The sequence below is a fragment of the Stegodyphus dumicola genome, chromosome 2, assembly GCF_044657685.1.
Source record: "Stegodyphus dumicola isolate Sdum_Otavi_A_Nest chromosome 2, ASM4465768v1".
NCBI lineage: Eukaryota > Metazoa > Arthropoda > Arachnida > Araneae > Eresidae > Stegodyphus > Stegodyphus dumicola.
Window position 1 is genome coordinate 20,512,805 of NC_140769.1, and position 20,740 is coordinate 20,533,544.

Here is a 20,740-nt window from a genome sequence, read left to right on the forward strand (position 1 = left end):
TTTTTTCACTTTCATTTTCATTTCTTTTAAAGGGATAGAATTCTCTTTATTTATGATTCTTCTAATGTTTCTCATTAGAATTTATTGTTTTCCTTGCTTTGGGGAAGAGCCAGAATTTTTGGGTCAACTATAATAATTAAAATTTAAATACAATGTAATGGTTCATCGGCTAATTCTGGATACAGAAAAGCAAGGATTTTTGTTGGAGAGATTTCAATTAATTTCAATCTTTGCAAAATTAAGGAAATAAAAGTTGAAAATGGATATATGAAATAAGATACAATGAAACACAAAAAGACCAGAATATGAATTAATTAACTTGCATTCTTTCTAGTAGGATATTGGTAATGTGTTCTCGCCTGTTTCTCACTCAGAAGGGGTGTTGGATGCTATGCTATCCGAAATTCCGCTATCAGCAGTGAGGATACTTTGAATTATTAAAGGCGATCAACTTTTGAGAAGCTATTTTTGGTATGTGTGAGGGAGGTTGTTGCGGAGTGGTTATGTGAGCGAAAATGCATCTGTTAATTTTGATTATACTAACTAGTGAATGGAAATTAATTAATTTCTGGCTAACTGTAATTGCAAAACGAGGAAGAAAAGAAGAAAATGGTAATTTGTACTGCTAACGAGCTATTTAGCAGGCTACAAAGTATGAAATAGGCTCTTTTTTTTAGTAACTGCATAAGAAAAGTCAGAAAACAATGTTATTTTAAATTATATACAATTTTGTAATTACACTATGAACAAATCCTCCACTTGATAGTCCTTATTAAACTTATACTGCCTTTTCAGGTTTAGGAACACATTTTCATATCCCTATCAGTTGAATGATTTAGAGAGAGTATTTAACGCCTGCTGTGTTAAGACAATGGTTAATAAATTGATTAGGTGTTAGATTATTTTTGAGAATTTTAATAAGGAGCATAATTTCGCATTGTAGATCTATGATATCTGTGCAAATATTTTTAATATGTTGTATTTGATTTAAGATAGTACTACTAATAACTTTCTTAGAGATGTTGGAAGTCCAATTGATTAATTTGTTAGTATTGAAATTGAAGTCTCTTGTTTTGTCAAACAGTAGAATTTTTTGTAGTTTATTATTTGAAGATCAAGATAGTCGATGATATTTTGTGAATGATTAGTTTTATTAAGAGTAAGGCATTCTGGACAAATCTGAGTTTTCAATCTTATTAAAATTATCAAATGTTATAAGATCATCTATATATTTGTAAATGTGCTTTATGGTTGTAAATTTTTTTGGAAAGTAAATTCCTTTATAAATAAAAAGGGATTATAGGAAGTACTTGAATTTTTGCCCATTAGGAGTCCTCTGACTTGCTTAAAAAGTTGATTTTGGAATTTAATGTAGTTATGAAAAATGGGGCATTTTAGGTAGATTTTCCATTTACTAAAGTTTATAATCATGAGCATAGCAGGGAAGAGTTTAGGCTGATCTAATAGATTAGTATAGATTTCTTCTAATGAAAGTGAGGTATATAACTTTTTAAAGTCATAGCAGTTAATGTTTTGGATGTCGATAGTATGAATAATGACAGGAGTGTTATTTTGGGTGATCCAGCAATATTTATGATTAGTGTTACAATTGTTGAAATTAATTTTACAAATGTTTTTTAAGCTGAAGTGCAAAATAAAAGTCTACATTTTTCTTGTCGTTATTAGTTCCATTTGTTATGAATCTGAATTATAATGGTGTTTTATGGAATTTGGGAAGAGCATATAGGTTAGTAAATCTGTTGTGTCGTAAATTTAAAGAGATATTTAGTTTCTTATGAAAAGTTTTAATTCTGTTAATTATAGATGTTTCTGTATTGTTTGCTAATTGATAAGTAGTTGCATTGAAATGAATGAAAGCGAGTGTGTCGGGAGACATTTTACTCAAGTATCCTGTAAATTTTACTACATCATTTGGCTATTCACTCAAGATTTCTAGACAATCCATTGACCTAGCAAAAATGCTACGTTCAGTATGAGTTATTTGGTACTCTACTTAATTTGGCTTTGATATCTCAAGTTTTCCAAAAATCCTTTAACTTTATGGAACTACAATTTTGGCCTTAACCAAATTTGCCAGTTTGGCATCATCAAGCTCACTTGAGTAGAAGACAAAACAACTTCGCATTTCTTAATTATTGTTCATTGAACGGCAGTTGGTTTGTTCCCCTTGAAAACTCAACTAATTTCTGATCAATGACGATAATTACTTGGTTTATTAATTTTCTTTTACAAAGTTTGAATTTATTTTTCATGATTAAATCAAGTACATTTAAAAAAAAATGTTCGGAATTTTTTTTCATGATTTAAATTAAAGTCCCCTTGAAAAATTGTTTCATGATTTACATTAAAACCCCTTTAAAAAATTTTCAGAATTAAATTTCATACTTCTGGTTTACCTAATTTTGATACATTCTACTAAATTTATATTAGAAGATAATATAATCAACATTTCTTTATTAAATATTTATTTGGTGTGTGTTTAAAGAATGTAATGAATGGCAAATAAGAAAGAATTTCATACTGCAATGTGTTAAGGATCTGCAGTTTTTTGTAGGATGGGTGAACTGGTATTTTCTTGTAACTTGAGGGCACCTGTCTATCAACCATTCTCTGGTACCTGAGTACAAGTTGCAATTGTGTTGCATGAAGTTCAGTGCTTTTGTGACTTGCTGTGATAATTTTGCATTATCATTGAAAATGCTTTTGATGTAGCTTACTACTGCTTTTGGTCAGCATGGTATCATTACGTGAAAACTTTGCGTTTTACTCCATTTAGAGCATAAGTTTTTGTGGGTCAGATAACTAAAGACTTTTTCTTTCTTCCTCTTTTTCTTATGATGCTTCTTCTGTAATTGCCTTTTGTTGCTGCTTATTAAGCTATAATTCTTGTTGAGCTCCTTCTTATGATTCTCTGGTGGCTTCTAAACATTTTCATTCTTAACATTCTAACTCATGATTTATAATAGACACGCAGTATCTTATATAACAGTAAAAGTTCTGAATTTCAAAGTAATTAATGCCTGCAACCCAGTCTATCCATAGTTTCTTCCAGGCAGAAGTTATGGTTCTGTAAAGTCATTTGCTGCCAGTCTTTGTTAATGTGGGTTAAGTTACTGAAACTATTAAAATAATTTTTCCAGAAGGCTCTGATCTTTAAATATATGGCATAGATTACCACAAACACCTTTCAAAATCCTATGTTGCTGATTTAAATATTTATAACTTGTGTGTGAACTAATAATTTGTGTGATCCGAGGCTTCACTATCCAAAATTTTATGTACTATTGGTGTGCTGTGCATTTGAGTCGTGCAGGAAATTAGTTTTAACCCTTTGCGACACGCATATTTAAAATATATTTTTATCTTTAAAAAAATGTCTTAGAATAAGTCAGATAGACTTACTTAAGTGCCTTTCAGGCTTGAAAAAAATTCTGCGCTTTTATTTTTTACGGGGGAAGGTGGGATACCGTTTGTCCCACCATGCAACTAGCACATGTCTTATAGCATATTGGTGTATAGCAGGAAAAACAAATCGTATGTGGAATGAATAAACAAAATAAAGCATGCTTTCTAAAATATTGATAATAAATACATTAAAATGCATTTTGTACAATATATTTAATAATTTTTAATTTTAGGAACAAAAGAAAATATTTTCTTGGATATTATTTTAAGATTAAAATTTGATACTCGTACATATGATACTAAATAAAATATTAAAATTGACACTTGATTCAAAATCATTTATATATGATTAAAATTGAAAAACTCATTTTTCATGAAACTTTGAAAAACATGTTGTTTCATTCTTTTGTAAGCATAGAGGCACTTCACATGTTTCACACATCCAAAATGTTCGTTGTTCTTCTTTCGATGTGCTGCAATATGCACATCTTCTCCTGCTCGTTCTCTTTGGTGCGTGACTTACATTTTTTAGTCTCTTTTCTGATTGTACGAACGGTTTTTTAGTTTTTATTTGAACTGGGGATTTCAGTTTTCTTTTCAGCTCTTTCTTGCCTGCAAGTGCCATTAGACCTTCTATAACTGAGAGACGAAAATCTTTCATTGTTTTTACATCATGATCACTTTTGCGAACAAACTTAAATAGAATAAATGCGTTTACTATACTCGCATCTAAAAAGTAAAAAAAGATCCTGTGCCACCATTTCTTGCTTTTGCGGTCTATTTCATATAATCCTTTCAGTTGATCAAATAAGTCGACATATCCCATATTCTTATTATATGAAATAATGCTGTCTGGGCACAGTACTTTTTTTGTTTTTCCATCTCATTCTTTTCTATTAATTTCTTTCATTTCAGTTGCCTTTTCCAAGCAAGACAGGATAGAAACGGATCTTTTATCCTTCCATTTTATGCAATAAATTGAATCATCGCTAACTGAAAAGTCTATATCTCCTCTCGACATAAATTTGTCTTCTTTTAAATTTTTGGGTAGATACTTCCGATTCATATTTACAGTGCCACATGCATAGATGTTCTGTGTCTTTAAAAAGCGAAACAAATTATAACTACTGAAGTAGTTGTCCATAAAAACTCTATGGTTATTACCATAAAGAGGCTGACACAAAGTTTTCACTACTCTCTCCCCTAGATTTTTTTCCACAGAGTCACCGAGTTTGCCAGTATAAATTTCAAATTGGCATGCAAATCCAGTGACATCACATCGCATCCATACTTTGTAACCGCGTTTGATGGGTTTTTTAGGCATATACTGCTTTAGGCTGCTTCTCCCTTTGAAGCGAATCATTGATTCGTCAACTGCCTGAGTTTCATTAGGATTAAAAACTGCCATAAACCTTTCTGAGAGATGATTTAAAAGTGGGCGTATTTTGTATAGCTTATCAAAATTAGCTTCCCCTCTCTTAGGTTGTAAACAATTATCGTTTATATGAAATTCCCAATATCCAACTGAACCTGTTGACAGGCATTATGTTTGCTATATAATCATCGTGTAATAGTGGAGTACTTCTCCAGTAGTCCCGATAACTTGGAAACTTTTTTACGCCCATTAGCAAATTTACAGCGAGAAATCGCAAAAACTCGTTACTATCAAGAGGGGAAAATACACTGTTTTTCTGTGTTGCATATAAGTTTGATTGAAAAACAATATGTTCAATGAACTTAAGTGTGAATATACTTAAAAATAAATTTACAGGTGTTGGATCATCCAAATCAAAAATCTCACCTGTCGGTCCCGAATCTTCTTTGAATTCTGGCAGTGAAATATCAACTTCTTGTTTGTTCCAGCACGGAACAGAAGATTCAGCCTCGTTCTCACAGGTATCCCTTTCTTCTTCAGCAATAACTTCAACCTCAGTTATTCTCTCCTGGATTTCAATTTCATCTGAATCAGAACTGACATCTGAAGCATTTGAGTCGCAATCGGATGGCAATTCAGTAAAAAGATCCAAAGCTTCCTGAGTTGTTAATTTTTTTCTAGACATTTTAGCACATCAGAGCAAACAAAGGATGTAAAAGCGCGCGCAATCACGAAACAAGTAGATGCAAAAAAGAAAAGGAAAAAAATAATCGTGAGTGCTGCCATCTATTGAGCGGAAATTCAAGTGTGTGGTGGGACAAATTTTAACCCACTTATTTCAACTGCAAAATTAATACTATAAAATATTGAATCCAATTAAGATTTTTGAAAATAAAATACCTTTGAACATTAAAAACAATCATAGATATCCTAAATTGTATACCAAACTTTTTTAAAATATTGAAAAATGCGAGATACCTGCATATCACTCTTGTGATCCTATTTTGAATATTTTTTGCTTATAAACTTAAGCCCTGGTATAGTAGTGACATCTACTGAGAAAACTAATAACTAAAATCGATTACTTTTAAAAGATTAGAAAACTTCTAATGGGAATTGCTAACTGAGAAAAAAATATTAATTAGGTGGGACAGATATTGACCCACCATGCCGCAAAGGGTTAAATCAGAGAATAAAAGTAAATTATGTGTTTTCAATGGTTTACTTCGATGAGCCTCTGTTCAATATAGTGATATCTATTGATGGAATTAATATCACAACTTGGTTTACAGATTTGTATTGATGTGACATAGCTCACAAGACTATCCGATGTTTGTTGCCTGAAGACTGTTTCTGCTCCTGGTGAACATTTCAGTCAACCAACCAGTACTTTGTCTCTGAATTCGTGTTATCTGATATGAGCAGTTTAAGCATGCGAGTTCTTTTCAGAACTTTAGAAATGTTTCCTATGCAGTTTAAGAATATTTGGAACTTCATAAATTGAGTATAATAATAGTACTTTTTTGTTATAGCGGCCCCAAGATTGAATCATCAGTCGCCCAATATATCTCGCCAAAATCTGGTTGAACATTCTTATATGTTGCCACATGAATGTTTATTAGCACCAGCTGCGTGTTCTTATACTTTGCCAAGTAATCATATATTAGCATCATGCTGCATTTTTGCTCTTGCCATGTGTTCTTATATTATTCATTTTTGATGAGATTTTTAAATTCCTTGTTTATTTAAAAATATATTTGTTGCTTTTTTTTGTGAATATGACATTAACAATCTTTAATATGCCGTGTAATGAGGTACATGGCATATCATTTTTTCAAGAAAGAGGTTGCGTTATACGTGACAAACGAATATGTAAAAAGGGCCACAACATGAAACTTTAAGTTAATGACAAAACCATGTGGAGGTGCAGTGTTAAAAATATCAAGAAGAAGAAGGCTTCCTTGTTGGGAATAGGTTAAGTGGTTGGTAATATCATTCACCACTGCTTTTAGATTTATGTATTTTGAGGCAGAGTAATTGGCATCTGTGAAATGGTGTAACAGACAATATGTGTGAAAGTGCTGCAATTGACTGAAACAATTACATTCAATAAAATAATATTACTAAGGATTCTTAAAATATTCTTAGGAAATGACATGTGTGTATTATTGTTATTATATGTGTTGTTTAATTTTTACATTTGTGTTTCATGAGCTTGACGAAAAACTGAGATCTTGGCACAAATCTAAAATTGTGAAATATGGTTAGTGGCTGCTATAACAAAGAAGTACCAATAATATATTAGTTTGAAATAAAATGTGGTTTTTTATATTTTGCTAAAGGTGTAACTAAAGCTCTTAGAAGTATTTGTTTTGTGAGTTTATTTGGTTTAAGAGTATAATATAAGCTGTTGTAAGAGAGAAGTATCAAGGTACTTTATCTCAGAAATGTATGATTTGTTAACCTTACATAATTTTCTGTTTTTGAAATGTATAAATGTATTTGCATAATTTTCATAATTTGGAATTGTATCTTTTGAGACTCATTTATTGGGTTCTTCGGAAAGTAATTTCGTTTTTTCCCCTCAGAGGACTTAATTACATTTTTTCGAAACCAACTTCACACTTAAGCCGCATAACCATTATATGTCTTGAGAGCTGATATTACAAGGCTTGTGTGTGAAAAAGTTCTATTAATTCTACGCAGTAGTTTTTGGTTGGTGCCCTTTTAAATATGGAGAGCAATAAGCAGCATTTTTGTCATATTTTACTTTTTTACTTCAGAAAAGGTAAAAATGCTGTACAAGCAAGAAAAAAATTTACGGATGTGTATGGAGAAGGCATGTTAACAGTATGCCAGTGCTAGAACTGGTTTGCAAAGTTTCGATCCGACAATTTTGATGTCGAAGATGCACCACGGTCTGGAAGGCCGGTCGAAGCTGACAAAGATGCGATAAAGGCATTAGTTGATGCAAATCGGCGAATAACCACACGAGAGATCGGTGAGAGGTTAAATTTGTCGAATTCGACTGTTTATGGCCACTTGAAAGGCCTGGGCTTAACCTCGAAGCTCGATGTGTGGGTGCCCCATGTTCTTACAAAGCGATCCTCAAATGTCAGGAAAATGATCCATTTTTTAAGCGGATTATTACTGGGGACGAAAAATGGGTCGTATACAACAATGTGGAACGCAAGAGGTCATGGAGAAGAAAAGATGAACCTGCTCAAAGCGTTTCAAAAGCCAACATTCGCCAAAAAAAGGTGATGCTGTCCGTTTGGTGGGATTTCAAAGGAATCGTTTTTTTTTTTAGCTTTTACTGGACAATACAACTATTAATTCGGAAGTCTATTGTCATCAACTGCACAAATTGAATGATGCACTTAAACAGAAGAGGCCAGAATTAAGCAACAGGAAGGGTGTAGTGTTCCACCAGGATAATGCGAGACCTCATACAAGTTTGGTCACTCGCCAAAAGCTTTTACAGCTTGAATGGGACATACTGCAACACCCACCATATTCTCCAGATCTGGCGCCTTCCAATTATTATTTGTTCCGGTCCCTGCAAAATTTTTTGGATGGTAAAACCTTTACCTCAAATGAAGATGTCAAAAACCACCTGAATCAGTTTTTTGCCAGCAAGGACCCAAACTTTTAGCAGGGAATCATGTTACTGCCAGAAAGATGGCAAAAGGTGTTGGACCAGAATGGCCAATATATAATTTAATAAAATATTTATTCATTGTACGAAAATTGTCTTTCATGTTCCCCCCAAAAAACGAAATTACTTTCCGAACAACCCAATATAATAAAGCAGTTATTATTATTTTATTTTATGTTTACATGCATTATTCGTGCATTCGTTTTTTTTCTTAGCAGGAGGAGGTAACAAGCCAGGATATGTTCGCCTTTTAAGAAGGCATTTGGATTTGAGATACCTTATCAAAGATTATAAAAATGAAGTTAAAGATATAGCTTTTGCTCATACTACTTCCCAAATACTTTTAGGATCGGTAGATTCATGTGGTGAACTATTTGTTCACAAGATAGATGATGATGGCTCTTCAATATCGTATCCTTTTTTTCTCTAAAAGTTAATTTTCTAATTCTTAAAAATTATATTAGAAATGTGATCTAATATATTGTTGCATATGTAGAGAGGCTTTGCTTGGCAGCCATGAAGGATTTAGAGTTTTATCTATGGCAGCAGAGCTGGAAGTTTGAATGTTCAACAGTATGTTAAAGATATTGATTTAAAATGTTGAAGATTATAAGATGTATATGAGAAATATATTGGTGTTCACAAGAATTAGTACTTGTCTGGCTGATGCATCATCTACTACCCAGGTAATAAGTCTTTATTATGTAGAAGAGCTGTAGTTCCAAAATCATGCTTGCATATCAGAAAGTGCAAGGAACTTCTTACAGTTATAGTAATTTGTGACATAAGAGGAATTTATCTGAAAAGAATTTTAAAATTTGAGGAGAATTTTATGTTAAAAAACATGAGCTGAACACTGCTCCTCTGCAAAAACTTTCTGTCAAGAGCTTCATTGGGTCAACATTCACTGTTTAGCAGCTACAAAAACGGGACTCTTGATTAATGCTGTTTTTATTGATGCCAGGAGCACAAAACGTAAACCATAGACTATATATGCAGTACATTCTTGCAATGACTGGGACTGTCTTGCACCATGTACTCATGGTGCATAATAAGTGGATCAGTGATTGTTTAGGCTACGATATTGGGGAAGTTCTGAGAGGTCAGTTGTTTTGGATAACCCTATTGCTACTGAGGATTAATGATGCATGCCAAAAAGGATTGTGCAAATGTTCACCCATTAGTTCAAACATTGTATTCTTAAGTGTACCAGTTACCACGCAAAACTGGGGACAGAAAGGTTTGAAGTACATGAAGATGGGCTGTAACATTTACCATGGTTTGCACAATCACTTTATGTGAACCACTCTGAAGTATTGGAACAAGTTTCAAAAGTGTTTTCCTCCTGTAGCAACAAAATTTATTTGTTGCCATTTTTTTTTATCAATGAAGTGGCTAAAATGATTTTTAATGATTACACAGTACAAAGTCCGAAATCCAGACGCCCATTATCCGGAATGATCTAAAATCAGGATCTCAAAATTACCAACAATGTTTTCTCATAGGTTTTATGCATGCGCATTAGATCCCCCCTCCGCGCATAATTAAACATCTGAAGAGCTCCGATTCTTAATTTCACTTTTACACTAAATAAAATACCTTGTTATTAAAGAAAAAATCTTTTTAGCATAAATTTGTACTATCAATAATTTGGCTCCTTTACTGCATATCTGCTTGGCATACATCTCAAACTGAAACATTCCACATAGATATATCGTTGATCTGATGTCAACGTGGGGAATCATTATTTATTATACTTTCCTTTCATCACCGCATGTTTATCAAAACATGACAAATTGAGTAATGACTCATGTAGCGATGCATAAACAATTTTGTTATGTTAGTAATTGAATAATAAAGGAGTGTGGTAACCTTTTATGTTGACATCACTCTTGGCGATGATTACAGATTTAAGTTACATGCGCTAAAAAATGTTGAGAGGAAAAATTTCTTTTCATATACTAAAAATAGATTTTGTTGATGATACTCATACACCCAAAGATTACATTTAAGGCTATTTGAATTAAGAATAACTAATTTGTTATTCACATAAATCCAGAACCAGCGCCATTGCTCATATGGCCGCATCGAGTCGCAGAATTTATGACCCACAGAGACTGCATCAAGCAGTAAGATATGTAGCACCGGCCCTCAGTAAGGCTTAAGTATATGGTGGGAATTTATTTATTCAGAACTCTGATAAGCCTTAAGCATGTGCAAGAAATAGACATAAATATGATAAACAACTGAACTAATACAATTCAGGCTTAGTTGTCTCAGAAGCAAGAGAAAATTTAACGGAACAATTTCTCGTTAGTCGCCAAGTTCATGGTGCATAGCCAAATATGTATAGTGAAGAATATCTAAATTTGAGGATGATAGCCACTAATTTTAAAGGTTTTTGAATATCGCAAAACAAAGGTGAAATTTTCCAATTAACGGATTTTGTAAAGAAATGAAGAGAAATGGTGATAAATGAAGAGGATGTAAAAGAAGTTTTTCATTTTGATGACAATGTTTCTCAATCTATAATCCGGACTTCAAAGCCACAAACTTTTTTTTTTTTTTTTTGTATGCTTTACGCATGCACGTTGGGAGGATGTGTCTCCAGATACGTTAAAAAATGCTTTTCATAATTTATAGCCGACTACCATATTTCATGGTGAGGACGATGAAAATAATAGCCGTGAATTTGAAGGTTTTCGGACATTGCAAACTGAAGGTGAAATTTTCCAGTGATTGGATTTTGTAAAGAAATGTGGAGAAGCGGTAATAATTGAAGATGATACAACAGAAGTTTTCCATTGTGATGACAATGCCCCAATCATCAATTAATTAATGAATAGCGAAATCTGTAGTATGGTTCTAGATCCAGAATATACTGCTACCGATAGTGAAGAAACTAACAGAGAAGTTACTAAAAACAAGAAAATTTCGATTGACAAGTTAGTCAGAATTCTCGGAATAGCAGTTACAGGACTTCAACAATGTAACTGAACAAGAGATTATGTCTGTCTACAGAATTAAAGAGAAAGTATTAGCACAAAAAACGAAGCAACTTACATTGAAAGAAATGTTTAATAAGGTAAACAAATAAATATTAAGCTTTCTTTTCTAAATGTCGATACCCTTTAGATCATAAATACTTCATTATTTCATAAATCATGCTTTCATATTTTTAATTTTATTATTTCTGCATGCCATCTTACTAAATTTAAACTGATGATCTAATATATGAAAAAATTCCAAATCCGGAATCGCCGAAGTTCCAACAAGTCCAGATTTCGGACTTTGTTCTGTATAACACTTGTATTGTCAGTTCTGAAACGAATGGTCTGAAGAAGAACCTGCTTTTATTATATTATCATGCTGCAACTGCAGGTGTTTCAGTTTTATTGTCCATCTATTGCAGGTGAGCTATTTTTATGTTTCCTTGTAGTAACATTTAGGATAAGTTTGTGTAGCATTGCAATGAGTTATAAGTTATCAACAAATTCATGTGTTATACTAGAGCATATTCAATGTTATTTCAGCATGTATTACTATTTGAATAGTTTAGTCTATTAATATTTTGTATCAGTACAAACATAAATTTGGAAGTATATTAATATTGGGAATTTTAATTTTTCAACTAGCTACTAATTTTTTTAATTGTGTAAGAACAATGAAGTATTTTATTAATATCTGAAATAATATTTGTGTATACATAAATGTATTGTTTCATGTGTATGCATATTGTTTTTTTACATCTTTAATCATTTCTTATTCTGCTGCACATGTAAAGATGAGATATAAAATGTAAGATATTTAACTTTAATAATCTATTGTATATTTTATAAAAAAATGATGTATTTATTTTATTAGTTTTTCTTCTGTACAGTTTGAAAACATTCACAAGAGGCAAATTTTTTTATGATTATGGGTTATTATTTTTCATACTTAAGAACTCTGGAAAATTTGCAAGAAGTCATTCAGCGGTGTAGCGGTAGATAATTTCTAATGCATATTTATAAATAAAATTTGGATGTTTTATCCTTAGTACCAATCATGTCTCTTAAATTTGTAGTTTTGTTACTCATGACATATTTTAAAGTAGTGTAAACTTGATCAGGAGAAGCATAGGCCTTAAGTTGTATACATGTTAATTTTTTTTGGCAGGAGAATAAATCAATAAGGGTATAATAAACAAATTTGTGAATGATAATGTATTGGTATTTGTTGTTTAACCAAGAACCGTTAATACTCGACAGAAAATCTGTTGTCACTCTTTAGTGATTAAATGTTAGCTTTTGTATATGTTCAGTGGCTAATGTTTGTCAGTTGCATTCAAAATGACACCAAACAAATTGTTATTCTGTGCCGTTTGTTTCTGCCTCAATATCAAATCTGATAGATGATTATGAACTATACCATGTTGCCACTTATTCTTTCATTTTGCTTATTCCTACAGGCATTCTTAGCAGCTTTTAGTATTCTGATTTGCTTAGTCACAAGAATCAGAATCACAGTTGATCTTTTTGGTAATGTATTTCCCCCTCTTTTTCAAGCATGCCCTCATGGTGCAATGGTAGCACACTCGGCATGTATTTAAGAGATCAAGGTTCGAATCCTGGCAAGGGCATTCTACTTTTTTTCTGTTTCCTTTTTTAAAATAACCTAATGACCTTAAAATGGCACCCAAACTAAAAAGGGAGGGGACAATAATTCGTCACCACCAGGATTTGGCAATTGTGTCCACTAATCCTCAGTCTCTCTTTAAGCAGGGGAGTATATAAGATATTTTCTCCCTCCTTTCAGCATGCCTTTATGGTGTAATAATAGCATACTTGGTGTATATTCGAGAAGTCTAGGTTCGAATCCCAGAGAGGACATTGCACATTTTTTGCGTCTCCTGCTTCAAAATAATGTAATGACTCTAAAGTATAACAAACAAATGACATACTTGGTATATTAATACTTATAAAATTGTATCAGGTAATAAACTATTGTGAATAAATAATTTTCATTTAAGCATTAGAAAAATAACCTGCTTGTGGTTAATATTAATCCAGATGAAAAATTACAAAAAAGGGAAATATATGACCTGACTTCTAAAAGTTTTAGTTTGGTTTCTTTTAAACTGGTGTATGTCATCCAATACAGTACAAAGTCCATACTCCGTACTCGTCGGGACTTCGACAATTCTGGATTAGGGGTTTTTCCGGATTATAGATCATCAATTTAAATCTGGTAAGATGGCATGCAGAAATTATACAATTAAAAATATGAAACCGTAATTTATGACATAAAGAGCAATTATGATCTAAATGGTATCAAAATTAAAAAAAAAAAAAAAAAAAAAACTTAATATTTATTTGTTTACTTTAGTAAACATTTCTATCAATGTAAGTTGTTTAAGTTGCTTCGTTTTTTGTGATAATACTTTCTCTGTAATTCTATAAACAGACATCATTTCTTGTTCGGTTACAAAGTTCCACTATTCAAGCGCTGTAATTGCTGTGTCGAAAATACCGACTAACTTTTAAATCGAAATTTTTTCATTTTCAATAACGTTCTCTGTTACTTTCAAACGCATGTGCAAACACATTACGTGAATGCGTTAAGTTTGTGGCTTTGAGGTCCAGATTATAGATCATTCCGGATAATGGACGTCTGGATTAGAGACTTTATACTGTATATCTTTTGCTGTATTTTCTTAAGGAGCTAGATTTTTTCCGCTTAACTTTTTGTAAGATGTAATCTACTGATCCGTATTCTCAGATCTCCTGACTGGACACCTAGTGAGTATAATCGTGTTATTTGGTGTTTGTACATTCCAGATGAAAATGACAATGCAGAAGAAGATGCAGGTAGTGACGATGTTAGCACATTGCTAGTGGTCACACATAATGAACGAGTGAGTGAATACCTATTAGTCAAAGTTGTGAATTACAGTTTTAATGCTTTGTTTTGGTTATATTTCTGAATTATTTAATTGTCTGAGATAATTTTTACTATAGAAAAAATAATTGTAAAATTTTTAGTCTTTTGATTAATTATAACAGAACACATATTATGAACATAATCCTTTCTTTGGCATTATTTTCTTATATTTTTAAGTTTAACTTTTTACAACTTAAAAAGGAGTTTTGCTTATTTAACTATAATATTGATGATAGCAGAAGTGCTTCCCCCCTCCCCCCCAAAAAAAACAAATACAGTTTGGAAATGTTGGGTACATACTTATCTTTTACCATAATTATTCTATTTGTTATTGTGAGTATATTTTTTTCTTACTCTCATTTTTAAATTTAAAAAAAGCCACTATACTTTTGACATATTAGCTTATTTTTAGCTTAATTATTCTATTTGTTATTGTAAGCATACATTTCTTCTTACTGTCATTGTTAAAGATTTTTTTAAAAATTAATATTGCATATATGAACTGAAGTATACTTTATTATAATGTTTACTATATAACATAACCAGTAGCGTAGCTAGGGTGGGATAGGGGGTACATCTGTTCCTGGGTGCAAGGAGCACCAAATTGATGCAACGAAATTTTTTAATGAAATGTTTTTCATTCTTGGCACACAGGAATGGGCACAAATTCTTCAATTGTCCTTGGGCACTGGGAACTCTAGCTACGCTCCTGAACCTAACTTAGGTGATATGACCCAAGGGTTAAGTCATAAAACTATAAGAAAGAGATGAAGAAAGAGCCATTGTAATGGGCCAGCTGCCTTCATAAGTGCAATCTCATTTGTTGAAGCTGTTTCTGAATTTACTTCATCATTTGATTACTTCTTCATTTAATTCAGAGATAATGTACATAATGTTCTCTGTCTGTTGTAGTTTTGTTGTTGTCTGATTGTAATAGCAGTTTAAAAAAAGAAAAAAAAAACTTTTTCTAATAGGTTAGTAGAATTTTTTCAACTTCACTTTCATTCTAATGTATCGACATGGATATTTAAGGTTCCTTACTATGGGGAAGGGAATTATTTCTTCCAAAACAATAAAACAAAGGAACATAAATTTAAAAAAAAAAATTGTAAAATAACACCTACTTCAGTTGGGAAAACTATCCACTATTTTGTGGACAGGTGAATTTTTGTTTACCTTTCAGAAACCAATGCTTTTACTTCTCGTATCAAGAAGAAAATAGATAAAATAATCAAAAGAATTTTGTGAAATAAAATGATTATGTCATAATCTAAAATTCAATAAATTAAAAATTATGTCAGTGTAGTAGACAGAAAATGCTGCCTATTATTAACACACATATATATTTTATGTAGAAATTGGAATACATAGCACTTGCATATATGGAACACTTAATTTTCTCAAGTGAGTTTCTGTGTGCTGCATATACTCTGCAGCTGTGCTTAAATTGTTAAATGACAAACTTCTGTTCATTTTAATGTGCTTTTGCATATGAAAATTACAATTCTTAGTTTTTCAAATTTTTGCCATTTCTGCATAATGATTTATGTCTATTTTCAATGACCAAAATATTTTTCAAGTTAAAAAAAGATTTATATTTTGACTATTTCCAATTTTCAAGAGTATGTTAATCCCTAGTTTTTTGAAGAAATGTTTTCTTAGGAAGCCTAAAAAAGTTTGATAATTATTTTAAAGTAGCAACATTTAATATATCTAAAATTTTTAAAGAAATCTAAAATATTGTGTGATAATGTACTGTGAGATATTGGTCATATCCATAGATGATTTTAAATATTGTTTAACTGCATTAACTTTATCCCTATATGATGACTGGAAGATGAAGTTTAATTGAAATGTTAAACATTTTGTGAATGTTCATCAGTTTAATCGAACTATTAAACATTTCAATAACTTGAATAGTTTTATTCGCCTGAATGTTCAGTCCTTCCATACCTGTAAAGTAAGGGAAATGGAAAATGGTCAGGGAGATCAGAACTCTTTCCCCCAAAAATTAGAGCAGTAAATTGAAGTACAGATCAATTCTTTTAAACAAGGTTTATATTTCAAATAATATCCAATAAACAAATGTATATATAGAAGGAAAGGAAATGAAGAATTATTGTAATTTCTTAAGATATTTTTCCAGAAAATATTTTACCTAACTCATATATCTGATGCAGTTTTATCAATCCATAGCTGTTCTTTTGACCTGTTATTAAGCTCATGTTCACTCTTTTCTTTAAAAATATAGTTACCCTCTCATCAAAAGTGTTAAAAAAAATTAGAAATTATCTCATTATTTTATTATAGTTTTAAATATATTAAATATTTTTTAATTCAGTCTAATTCTTAGTTCCTCGGTTTTATTTTGAGACATTGTAGGAATAATATTGAGCAATATATAGCTATAAATTTCTTTTGCAGAGCATGCAATTTATTTCATATTTTATATTTATTTTTAAATAGTGTAGATACTATGTTATTTCTTTCATTTGCTTCACAATGACTGAGAAAAAATAGATTTTTATAGAATTTTTAATTTCTTAATTGTATTTTTAATAAATGCTTAAAATTATTATTATTGACACATAATTTGTTATCTAGTGTGTCATGTTTGGGCATGGAAATGTGAAGTTCAGAAGTTGAATTTCATCAAGACACTGTTTTAAAATAGTAGTGATAGGCTTATTACTATCAATTGCATTATGATAGCTGTAAGCTTAGGATCTCATTTTGTTTGCAAAATGATACATACACCTAAACCAGATAAATGGAATTATATTCTGTAATTTAAAAGGATACTTTCTTTTACTAAGTAAGAGAGAGCATCCAAAAGTAACTAGAATTATGTTTTAAGTAATTAATTATATTATACTTTTTACACTAACATATTTTAGTGTTCTTCAAAGTCTTTTCAGCCACCATCCATACACTCTTCCCAGTGTTTTGCCCACTGCTAAATAAATGGAAACAGTTTTAAAATTCTCAGTGCTGAATATCGTTCAAGCAAGCATTGCTATTTTCTTGCAGCCTTTTTACGTCAGTAAATTGCTTCACGTGAGCTTCCTTTAACCATGGAAATTGAAAAAGTCTTAATGAGTAGCTTGAGATTTAAACATCATGTTTTTCTCCAAGGATATTGGACAAAAAATTTTCATAGATGAAGTGAATGGTCTTTCAGTGTTATTTATTAGAAAACTGTCTGTTGTAAAATTTAAGCATTACTGTCCTGCTCTCTCAATGTTTTCATTATTGTTCATTAATAGATGTCCAATTTGTACGGTCTTCATTTAACTCATTGTCTCTTTTGGATCTGGAGAACCACTTGTACATCTCTGATTTTCTTGAAACATTATCTTTAAAAGTATACTTAAATATAACAGTGGCCTCAACTGCAGTTTTCCTTAAAAAGGGGAGAGGATAGAACCACAAACACTGTTTGTTCTTTGCAGTTCTGCATAAAAGTAGCAGGGCAGTGCAACCAGGAACACATATCAGTACCAAGGCTGAACTACTCTATTCAGATTGATGCCACTTTGCATACTGCGTGAGGAATCTTAAGCTAAAAAGGCCTAGCAACATGATCTGCAGTGATAAAATGTTCATTTACAGTGTTGTCATTTTTATCATTTTTTGGTATGTGTATGAGGGTCACTCTGAAATTTTTGAGATACACATAAGCTTTATACTTACGAAATTTTAGGAGTCTTCAAAATAGTCTGCCCAAAATCAGTGCACTTATGTAGGAGAATTTTCCAGAGATTAAATGCCTCAAGCCATTCATTTCTTGGAATAGATGGAAAAAAATGCATTTATAGCTTCATCAATCTCATCTGAATGAAAACAACGTCCATGCAAGTTCTTTTTTGGATTAAAAAATAGCCAAAAGTCACACATAACTAGATTGGGTGAATAGGGTGGATGGTCCATCACTTTGATGTATTTTTGTTCAAGAAACTCAACTGCCCATTTAGCTGAATGAGAAGAAGTATTGTCATGGTGGAGCATAAGTCCTCTAACATTCATTTCTTGAAAAATTTGTGGAAGACTCTTAGTGGTGTACCACTTAGCTGTGACTGTCTTCTGTTCTTCCAGCTTGATGGCTTTGACCAATCCTTTACTTTTGAAGAAAATTGCATGTATTACTTTTTACATTGCATGTTGTCTTGTCACCATTGTGGGTATGGCATCATCTTCAGAGACCCACACTTTTACTTTCTTCACATGTTGGAACGTAAAAAAAAAAAAGGGTAGGTAAGTTTCATGACCAGTTAGGATTTTAGAAATAATGTGGTGAGCATCTATTTTAAGTAATTAAGAGTTTCTTTTGCTGCTCTTTTTGGTGCTCAGTTGAATTATGGGGATCCCAATAGCAAATTAATTTTTTATATGATGTTCTTCATGAATAATTTTATGCATGGTGGATTCAATGTTAAGCTCCTACTGTATTAGTTGGTTGGTGCAGTGAATTTCATTGATTAACATTTTCATATGGCAGACACATTATTTAGGATTACTGCTGACAATGGCCTTCTTGTGTGTTCATCATCCTAAAGAGAATTGCAGCCTCTGTGAAATTCTTTAAACCATGTGAATATAGTAGCGCAAAATGGGCCTTCATTTCCATATGAGAGAATTCAATCAGATACTTGGTGCATGAAGGTGTGTATGCCTCTCACTCCATGATTTAGCTGATCTTGACTCGCTTTTTGCTTGTTCTCGCTCAGTCTCATTATGATCAGGCAGCCACCTGATAAAGCTGCTATGGTTTCAACCACGCAAAGCTGCAAAAGTTAGCCTACTGAAACTTCTGCCTCTAAAATCTTTCCAAAAATTAAATTTGACAAGCTTCCAGTAGATGAAAAATTGCTAGACACACAGAAAAGTTTAAAAAATTAAGAAAATAAAGTTGAAAATATCCGACCAATTTATTTTTCACAGGACAATGGGGACTGTATAACAGTTGATGCTATTTTTTCTGAACTATGCAATAATCATGAAGCCCAGATGAGGAAAACTACATCTACGTGCAAGTACAGATGGCCAACCAATATTGCACTGTAGTTTCTATCCGTAAAGACAAGAAGATCCCTTTTCACACATACCAGCTCTTATCTGAAAGAAATGTAAAAGCCATAATCAAGAATCTATCTGATTCAGTACCTGAAAATGCAATTAAAGAATAACTTTCTCACCGTAAATTTCCTATTCTGAAGGTTAGAGAATTATTTAGGAATTCCAGCAAAAATAACTACGTTAAGCTTCCTATTTATTTTATAGAACTTGAAAGAACCCCATCTGGAGAAGCAGTTTTCAGTCTGAATAATATGTTCAGTGCTAACGTGCTGATTGAAAAATATGTTCCAAGAAAACAGCCAACCCAGTGCTATAGATATCAGGATTACGGGCATTCCCAACATTCCTGTTACAACAAGAAAGAAGCTGTAAATGTAGACTTAATCATCGAAGTGTATTTTGCCCTAAAAAACCAGATGGAAAAACCGACCTGCCTATTTCGTGGTGAAGGACACGTCAGTAGTTACAAGGGATGACAATATTATCAAAATAATTAAGTTAAGAAAACTGAAAAATCTAAAGAACAACCAAAGAAGCAAGCTCCTAACCTAATAAGTGATGATTTCCCTCTCGTGTTTAAAAATGCTGCTGAAACGCTCTCCACTTCCTCAGGCCCCACCTATGCACAGAAAGCCAAAAGAAATGTGACTGTGAAGCCCTGCCTTCAACTGAAAACTGATTGGATAAAAGATGAGAAAATCATAAGACTTTTTTTTAAATAACATAATCAACTCTATTATCATTGTTAAAAGTACTGCTGAAAAATTTATCGAAGGTGTAAAAGTTGTCGATATTCTCATCAATTTTGCTGAAGACATGCCTTAACTCATCTTCATTTCCTGGTAATTTCTTTCATTGTTTTACCTCAACCTGTACTCAGTCTATCTTTCTTCACCTTTTCCCTGAGCTTAGCTCACGCCATACTCTCCTATTCTACTTTAGGATGAGTGCCACTGCCAATGATGCTTTATCTCTCCTTCCTTTTAACTATGTTTTCTCTCATCTAACATTCCCTTCTCATTACAAAACCTCTTGTTTCTTCACCTTATACTCACAGCCATGTTGGCTTTCCTTTAATTCCCCTTTATCTTTCTTTTCTGTTTTCTCCAAATCTGTACAAATTTTACTCTTTTGATGTGGAGGTGCATGGTGTTATCACAAAGACTCCATAATTCTTCGTCATTGGCCTTTCCATATGCTGATTGTAAATATTGAATGCATTCTTCTTGAATTAATACCATTTTAAAATCATAGAAAATCATACTGCCGTAATGTTCTCACAT

General features: G+C 32.1%; 1 protein-coding gene across 3 annotated transcripts in view; it reads left to right on the plus strand.

Annotated features, from left to right (window-relative positions):
• Ge-1 (Enhancer of mRNA-decapping protein 4 homolog Ge-1) overlaps positions 1–20,740 on the plus strand; it is a 140,110-nt gene that overhangs the window by 34,836 nt on the left and 84,534 nt on the right. For 2 of the 3 annotated variants that reach the window (XM_085810508.1, XM_085810506.1), the window contains exons 5-6: positions 8,675–8,870; positions 14,193–14,355. In XM_085810508.1, coding sequence (XP_085666634.1) covers positions 8,675–8,870; positions 14,193–14,355 — 359 coding nt within the window. The remainder of the gene's footprint in view (positions 1–8,674; positions 8,871–14,192; positions 14,356–20,740) is intronic. The other variant, XM_085810507.1, reaches the window with a different exon arrangement.